Source organism: Metopolophium dirhodum, chromosome 8 (genome assembly GCF_019925205.1).
Source record: "Metopolophium dirhodum isolate CAU chromosome 8, ASM1992520v1, whole genome shotgun sequence".
NCBI lineage: Eukaryota > Metazoa > Arthropoda > Insecta > Hemiptera > Aphididae > Metopolophium > Metopolophium dirhodum.
In genome coordinates, this window is record NC_083567.1 from 27,009,050 (window position 1) to 27,019,101 (window position 10,052).

Sequence of the window (10,052 nt, forward strand, 5' to 3'; positions counted from 1 at the left end):
TGGGTATAATGGTATATATTGTTATGATTTGTTAATTTTAAGTAAAATATGTAAAATATATAAACCTAATATGTACGTATTAAAAGTATTTTTTTTAAGGATGTATCTTCATAATCATAAATGTTTACAAACAACAAAGGCAAAAAAATGCTTCACCTTTAAAGTACCTATATACGAAATCTAAAATATAAATCGTTGCATTCAAACACAATTTATGATAATATATACTAAGTTTAATAAATTACTACCTTATATATTACCTACTTTATTAAAAGTATTTAAAATTCTAACATAATATCTCAAAGTGTAAATTTAGCTAAAAATAAAAACCTAACCACAGCCGGTCCGAGTTCGATCCTCGACCACCGGGTGGCATTTTCTCCATGCAAGTCACGGTGTCCGGAGAACAAGTGCCGCCATCCCCCACCCGGGCATGGCAGATACCTACGGGTGCTCAAATAAAAAATTCTGTCAAAACAAATCACGAGTAAACAAATCTACAGTACCCCCCCCCCCCCTACAGTACCACAAGCTAATGACCTAACTAGTCGAAGCCTTAACCCAAATAAAAAAAAAAAAAAAAACGTAACCAATCTATACGCAATATGCTAATATCTAACTCAAATTTTCTAACTGATGTACAAAAAAATATTTGTTGCATTATAATAACTCTCTTTATTAGAGTGATGGCATTTGGAAAATAATAATGTTACCTACATTTTAAAAATATTTAGTCTTCGGAACATCCTATTTATAGTGGTTTTGAAATATTTTGGGATCATAATAATATATAAATTGTATCAAGGATGTACATTACACCATAATTGTGTGTAAATAATTTTAATTTATAAATCATACCATAATATATATAATTATTATTATCTAAGTCATTCAAAAAACTTACGTAGTTTATTCACATATTATGTGATAATTCGTGCATTGGTAGAAACCAAAGAAACATTTTCCACGATTTAGGTTACCTTGGCAAAAAAGCAGCGAAAAGTTTAAACGAACAGGATAAAAAAATCGAGTAAAATACTTTCATCGAATTGATTGAAGAGTATAAGCTTTGGGCGTTCCGCTTAAAAGATATGAGGCTATTTTCCTATCAAGATAATATAAGGTTGATTGACAGTATTTTACTCACCTACGATGGGTGAAAGAGAGGTAAAAAATGGAGAAAACCTCGGTCTACTGTTTTTTTTTTTTTTTTACATTTTTCACCATTTATTTCACACTGAAACAAAAAACTCTAGTTGATTGATCGACTTGTGGGTGTAACCACATAAAATCTCAAATAGTTTTTGCCACTAATTACAGGTGGCAATAGATTATATTAATATTATAATACGTTTTGATTTCAGGGGTAAATATCGGAATACAAAGCCTGTGTCTGAAAATCACATTCGTGTTTTCTAGTTAAAATAAAAATATCCGAGTGTCTTAACGTTATTGCTTCAAAAACTTTGATAGACTCGGTTAATTATGGTAAAATTTCTATTCATAAAACCCTGTTTTTCACCAACCGCTGGTGTATTATTAAATCTGACTGACAAGACAATCTATCAAAGTCTACTTACTGAAAACTTCCTACAATATAAACACATTCCCCCGGAAAAACAACAGATTAATTCACTTCGCTCTTAATACTTTTACCACCTCTAAAATTATAGAACCAATTTTCTTTTGCTTGCATAGTATTGCACGGAATTTTTGCGTTGAGAAGACAAAAAACAATTTGATTTTTTTATTTTCACGTCTTGAAATATATAATGTTATGCAACACTAGTAAAATTATAGTACCCATACTAGGGCCATAGGTACTATAATTTAATAGTTTTATAAAACATATCCCTAGTATACTGTACAACAGGCATTTGGCACTTCGATTAGTATTCACGTATTATGCATGTAGGTCTTATAATATGGGTTTGGTCAAGTATAATATAGTAAAATAAAACAATATTATTTAGTATTTTATTTAATTCATAGAATAATCATACAAAATTAACTTTGGATTATATATATTTAAAATAAAAAATAACTAAATTATGTCATAATAAAATTTACCAAGCAACTAAATTTAATAAAAATGAGTATCAATTAGTTATGACGTATTGATTTCATAATGCTTATGCTTAAAAATATCTTTATCTGAAGAAATATGAAATTCGATTCAACTTATAGTAGCTTATCAAAACGAACTTTTTAATTGTGTTAAATGCATCATTGTTTATTCATAACATACTTTTACTTCGGCCTCATGTATAGTATTATACAATTTCTATAAGCAGTCATGGGGGACAAAAGCTGCATGTTCACAACATGTCTGCGTGGAAAAGCTTTTCCGGGTAGATAAAGCTTCGGTTTGTACGAGGGTAAAGTGGAAACGAAAAAAAATATAGAGAGAGGGAATTACTGTTTAAAAGGTTGGGCATTTTAACCGGAACTGTGGGAGGGGGTTAGTTTTCTTATCTAAAACAGGAATGAATAATGATTGCCCAAGACCGGAACAAACGTACAAAACGCTATCCTCTGAGTTATATTTTCAACAACAAAATCAATTGTGTCACCAATATTCATAAAAAAAATAAAAATACATTGCGATAAATTATTGATAACGAATTCAGACGTATTTTATTGCAACATTATGAAAGCAGTCGAAATGTTACTATTGTAAAATGTAAGTGACCCATTCTACATAAGGTCGTACATTTTTAAAACTGAGCATATTTGTAGCTCGCGTCTTATATAATTTATTTCCCCTATAAACCTTCTTAAGTGGGTAATCATATTAATAATATAGGTAGTGAAACACAACGAAAAAAATATAAGAATATCATGTCAGAGGAGTCAGATTTACTTTATTTTACATATCGTATTGAGTTAAATACATATTATCATATAGTCTACTCCTCAACAACACACATTACTCGAATAAATATTTGATTCAATGTTATTGATTATTCCATGCCATGAAATTAAATTAAAGGAACTATATTATTATAAACATATATTATATTGGTATGCATTTTACTTCTTATCCATATAGTTTGATAGCATACCAATAGTATTAGTATAAACTATAAACATATTATTTCTCTTACCTGTCGGCTGTCTACAATATTATATTTAACAGATTATAACTAGTACAATTTTAAATTTTAAAAACCATCGAACTAGGAAAATTAATTACCACAGGAACTAATTAGTTATTATAAAATTATAAAAATCAATGATGAAAAATTAATTTTAAAACATTTTTCTGAAGTTTTATATAAAACAAAGATCTGTATATCATATAAACACTTAATAAAATTATCAATTTAAAGAAGTTATAATCTATATTATGAATGAAACTCTTGTATAGTGCTCCCAAAATAGTGGCAATAGAAAATAATTTAAAAACCTTCCAAAACGCATTGATTGCTCTTAAAATCTTTGAACTTGCCATATATATTTGAGAAGTTAAATATAATATGATACATTTATAATAGATACGTAGGTATAGTACTATTTAAGTGTTTATAAAATTAACTATTATTTGACCTCAGGATGAGTTTTAAAGAGATAGAGTACTTAATGTGTTTAATGAAGCGGACGCGAAGAAGAAAATTGCCGGTTAAAAGTGGTTTACCGTGATTAGAGAGCATCCATCAAACCGACGCTCCTGACATCGAACTTGTCTGATGGCTTTTACCGTGTCTGCCACAGAAAAAGTTTTTCGATTCTCAACTTTTACGGATCAGTTAACCAGAATGAAAAACTTCGATACGTGGGAAAAAAATAAAAATGCTTAACTGGCTCATAAACTTAAAACTTGCCTAATTGTAAGTATCTGACAAAACTATGTAAACAACATTAATCTAATTTGGAACATTTTCGAAATGATAGACCTAAATAGTTCTGCGACAATTTTGATTCAGAATGTATTCAAACATAAATATTCACATGCTTGTTCAATCTATTAGATGAATTATATTTTTATTTTGTTTGGAAAAGAAACTTTTTATCTTATATAATAGGTAAATAAATAAATAAATATTTTGAAATAATACGAAAGAATTTATGATAGAACTTAAATTTAAATCGTTTTAATGTAATTTTAACTTTAAAACAAATATTTTAAAAAAATGTCCAAGTTTCAATGACATCATATTATTACATAAGCTATAAACACGATAGATTAAAAACGTTTTACTCGCGTAGTTCCATACTAAACATTAATAAAGATTTATGAGTAGGTAGGTACACTGTGCTTAAAATCGGAATGTATTTAATAATTACATATTTAAAAACACATTATGACGTATATTATACAATTTAAATATATAAATTATTCCTAAGCTAAATGGTGGATTATACAATATGTTTCTTAAAGTTTCTAAGCAGTATTATTTAACAATTTCAGATATTACGTCTCTATTTTCTTGTGATTGTATAAGGTTATTCTGGATAGTTTGGAAAAGCCAAAATAAGCCTTTGTTCTGAGAAAATCCTGTTAGAAGTTTGCAATGAAACAACTTTAAATAGTTATTTCATGAAAACCATTCAAGAATAATAGATTTTTTTAAGCCTTTGATTCACACAAAAGTGTAATATAATTGTTAACATAGAATTTAAAATTTTATGACCGTAATACTTGTTCGTAAAAACTAAGTGCTATTATCCAGTTTTGATTTTTAATATTATATAGGTACATTACAATCATTTATAAAATGTATATACATATAATATATATGTGTGATAAGTAATAATAATAATAGCCAATGGGTACAATTATGATTGAACAATATGTGTAAAAAAATTCAACTCAGATAGTATTTATTAATTATTTAATAATTCAATATTTAAATCATAAGCAAATACAATTAGGTTGTACGCGTTGGTAAGATATAAATTGGAAATTGTTATTAAGTATATTTGCATTTTTATAGGCTTTCCAATGTAAGTATATATTGGATCAAATGAGTCGAAAATCATAAAATAAATCCTTATTGCCTGCTTCAAATAGGTCATCTTCATATTATATCTGTCTATTCGTATTGCTTATCTATTTACCATAATCAATCTAATTTTAATTTTAAAACAACGTGCTCGAACACTAATCTATTAAGATCTTAATAATAAAACTTTATATGCATACTAATGGAAAACAAAATACACATCACATCGTTTATATGGATTTAGATTTAAAATACCGTTATGAATATTATGCTGGGTTATACGTCTCCTAACTTCTAACATACCTGCGGCCACGGTAGTACTGGGTATTGTAATTTGTAATATAGTTTGTCTTTGAACTTGTAAACCTGAACATATTTTACCAGATGACAAATTTCGCCTAATAACATATCTGGAGCCGGCGATGACACCGTTTTATCCCCTCGCCTCTCGCGCACATCTGAGAATTCCTTTCGTGGTTGTCTTTGCATAAAATCCACAATAATAAACCACCCTTAGTTCTACGCCAGAAAACGAACGAGGACACTTGACTAAAGATATTTGATAACCCATTATAAATTATTCAACTATGTCAACATGATCCGCATTGTATACATCACTTGTATATTACATACTTCCAAAGATTGCACAGTCACCAAAACATTCACGAAATGGACACGTTTGCACTTTAAACTTACTTAGTTGTTACGGAAAGTAATTAACATACTTTTTTAATATTGCAATATTCTCAAGTAGTTTTTAACTTAAGGATTTATACGTTATATGCCATATTAATATATTCATAATTGAATTTTATTTATGATTTTTTCCGTTATTTAATTTAGATATTTAAAGTAACATATTAGTAGTTCTATTATAGATATCTTATAGTTAAAATTGAATCAGTATATTTGAACCATTTAGACGAGATGGAATAAAAATATATCCATACATAATTTGATTAAGATATTTCAACAAAAACAAACCCGATTAATATATTATATTTGTAAAATATCCGAAAAATATTTTATTATTTTATATTTTCTTAATTTATTAGATTGGACTAATTGTTGCCAAAATGATCGCATATATAACTAATAATTAAATACCGATGTACCGTCGAATAATGTAAATGGGTTCATGGTTCATAATATTAAAAATAGGTAAAATTAGTCTAAGTATAATTTTTATATTATTTATAAAATATTGTTTGAAGAAAATAATAATAAGATAAAAAGTTTTATGTCTCTACGATTAGTATTTTTTTAATATTACAAAAAATTAACTAAAGCTATTAAGGAAAAATCGTTTATTTTCGTTTATGTAGATATTCAAGTTGTTACGACTTGAAATGCTTAATAAAAGTCCCAAAGTAGTTTTGATATTTTTCATGCTATTTTTACCGAGGAATATAAATGATAAAATATAAATAGCTTAAGTAAAACCACAAAATATTTCAAAAATTACGTCATGTATAAAAATACTGATAAAAATATTTGGTGAAAATTTCAGTGTTTTACAATAATTTTTCTTTTTTTTTACCAAAATCAATTTTGTTGTAAAATCGTGTTAAGTAAATATTCCCATTTTCCTGCAAGTTTTTTCAATTATTGAGAACTGACATTTTTTTTATTTTTGACCCTGTAGTTTAACCAAATTTAATGAAATTGGTTACCAGCCTTAATAATTACCCTCAACCCTCAATGTTAAAGGTTGTAGAGAAACTTCAAGAAAACACAAAACACAAAATATACACGAAAACAAAAATAAAACACACATCATTATAAAACAAATAATATAGGTACTCATCGCGACCTCGCACCACTCACTCCGGTTCTAAAATACATTCACAATGAATGATATAAATATAATAATATATTAAATTCTTACGTTAGTGTACCATCTAAAAGATGTATTTATATTTTAACTTGATATTTACTAAAAAACTCAAGTATTTATAATAACCAAAATTACTAACATATACAAGTATCGGGATTTTTTTTATTCCCATTCCATGCAATGAAGGTCCATTATTTATTTTAAGTACTTAAATTAACAAATACTTTCATATTATAGAGAAAGTAAACCAAACGAACAATTAATTTTATTATTTCAATACAAAAATTACTACCAATTACAATACTTAGGTGTTTTATTTAAATACACTAATAATTCAGCTCATGAGTACATAAAATATATGACTTTTAGAGATATGCAATATTACTTACAACAACTAAACTATCTATGATATATTTCCGAATAGAACAAAGTTTTTAAATAATTGCATTCATTAAAATTATTGTACTCTATAAATATAACATGTAAAATAAGTAAACAAGAATACAATTTCCTTTAAATAAAAAAATATCATTCACAAGAATTGGGTTTAAAAGGGTTAAGCAAAATCTCAAGGGTTCGACTGCCACGAGTGACGGGTTGAAACACTATCACGTTTAAAATCGAAATTCCTGACACTATAAAGTTGTTGCTAAGGTATTCCTATCCTTTAGGGATCTTTTCGCACTAACCTGATAGACCGGATTCGAAAGAGGTAAGAGATAACTTATCAAATTACAGTTTAAACTTTAGAGTCAAAAAAAGTATTTTCGGGACATAACATTACAAATTTTAAATAGCCATCAAAAGATTTTTTTTACAAGAATTTAATATATCATCACCGTGACGATGTATTTTAAAAAATATATTGAGCTTATTATTATTTTGAGAGAATATTACTATATCAAACAGTATTTGAAGAAAAAACTAATAATCAATCAATTCTAAAAAGCATTATTCTCGTAGAATTTTTGTTTTAAACCAAAATATTAAAATTAATAATCTATCAACGTATCAAAAAAAAATCGAATCATTTGAAATCACTGCCGATAAATACCAACGTATTAATTGAAGTTATAAAAACTGTGACCCATTAGGCCATTCAATTTTTCGACCCCATACATTTTTTCTTCGCAATTAATTAATATCCAAAATAATAATTTGATATCTTTTGAATATAGTGTAAAAGAAAAACAGTTCAAATTATTACTATTATTTTATTTACATAAATAAATATTTGTACTCACCCCAATTTCCGAATGCCAGTACAAGACCAAAATGTAATACTAGTAATTTGATTGAATTTGTAATCATGACGAAATCGTGTGATGCAATTCTAAAAAAAAAATTTTAATTACAATTTACGTGCTGACTTTGTTTGTATATGACAATAATTTTAATGTGTATCATGATATCTTATTTTAAAAATAATATATGCATATAAAAATGGTGAATACATTTTTATATAATATATTTAGCGTTAAATAATATTATATATGTATATAATTACCCTGAACATGTAATATGTAATTATCCCATGAAATTGAAATATGTACACGAACAAAATATCTATTTGTTTTATACGAATGGAAATTTTATTAAAACCTTTAATTATTGCATTTCACAAATCGTTGATGCAATTTAATTTTTTGTTTGATAATGGTTCACGAAAACCAATAGATCGAAAAATTTGTTTGATACTTAAATTGACTACAGGAATATAGGTATCTAATATATCTAATTAATATTATATTTATACATTTATCTGTACCTAGGTACTTCAAAATATTATATCATATAATTTATATCCAGAGATTATTAGATATTAATATAAGACTTCAATCACTATTACTGCGTCTTTATACACTTTGACATACCTGTTTCGTAAATATAGATTATACCTATAGATGTTTTTTTATCATTTTATTGGTGATACATTTTGTTTTGGACTATACATTTCCAATACAAATTATTATTACTATTATTTTTAATTTTTGACGAAATATTTCGTAATCGGAAAAATGCACGAGCAACGCGATACAGTCCCGGTCTGCGAGGTTGAAGCCAACTGGCCAACGTGCTGACAACGTGATTGGTGTGTCGCACAACCGCGCAGGACTGAAGCGTCGGAGTATAAGACGCCCACATCCCTTCGCACACGCTCACTAAACGAACAAAACAATTTACAAAAGTAAAAATAAAATAGCCGTTTTGTGGGGCGATTCGTGAAACTAATTTTCAACAGTTTAATTCGTTCGACAACGGACGAAAAAATAGGTAATAGATAAATAAACGTATTAATCGAAATCGGTTTATGAAACACGATGTGTTTCCAAATCAAAGTGTATATTGAATTTAATTTAACATGTCAATATTTCATACGACGCACTTTTTAGAACACAAAATATAAAATTATTGTATAACCACAAATGTATTTTTACGTTTGATAATTGTTTCTATATTGCCTAATTAAAGCATTTTTTCTAATTAATTTTGCTAAGCAATTAATGTTATAAATAAAAAAGTTAAAAAAAACTATTGTTTAATATAAGTTTATTGAATGGAGATTGTAATCTAACCCTTATAGTAACAAATCTATTTAATCTATCTAATTATTTAAAAAATAATTCTAAGTTTTCTAGGAATCTTAATTGGTTGTAAAACGTGAAAATATTTTGTGTACATTCGACAAATTGAATGATATTACTTTTAATATTTACCAAAAAAATGTTGATATAATAGTGTACATTCTATGCTTTACAACCGAGACAAGTCACATATTAAGTAAAAAAGTAAGTAAGTGGAAGTCGCTCTGCTGTACAGTAACCACAAGAAGATCACTGCGTAATGGATGGTGTTAAATTTTAATTCAATGATATAAGATCATTGTATACGAAAAACGATTCTGGGAGAAGACGGTCGATCGGCGATCCACCTATAATATTGCCAAGTATATAAATTGATGATATTATTGTGATAAAAGTAATATATTTTATTAGGTAAGCATTAGTTTAACTATACGCATTAGTACAACGGTAGAGTTACACTAAAAAACAAAATCGATTTCTTCGAAAACAGGTTTTGCATAAAAATTTTTTTTTCTATAAGGTGCGCTTTTGAAAACTATTGGGAATTTTACTTTTTACCCCCCCCCCCCCCCCCAAGTACTAACAAGATTCACTTTCATACCAGAAACTGATGCCGATGAAGAAAATTAAAGCAATTTTACTGTCCCAAAAGGTGCAACGGACACAAAAAAACATTAAAAAATA

General features: G+C 27.2%; 1 protein-coding gene across 3 annotated transcripts in view; it reads right to left on the reverse strand.

Moving 5' to 3' along the window:
- The window catches only part of LOC132950792 (carbonic anhydrase-related protein 10), a 108,417-nt gene extending 99,519 nt beyond the window's left edge, over positions 1–8,898 (reverse strand). For 2 of the 3 annotated variants that reach the window (XM_061022356.1, XM_061022353.1), the window contains exons 1-2: positions 8,658–8,898; positions 8,028–8,116 (exon numbers count right to left, since the gene is read on the reverse strand). In XM_061022356.1, the coding sequence (XP_060878339.1) occupies positions 8,028–8,094 (67 nt within the window). In that variant the 5' untranslated portion in view covers positions 8,095–8,116; positions 8,658–8,898. Of the gene's footprint in view, positions 1–8,027; positions 8,117–8,290; positions 8,632–8,657 lie in introns of those variants that run through there. The other variant, XM_061022354.1, reaches the window with a different exon arrangement.
- Positions 8,899–10,052: the final 1,154 nt, after the last annotated feature.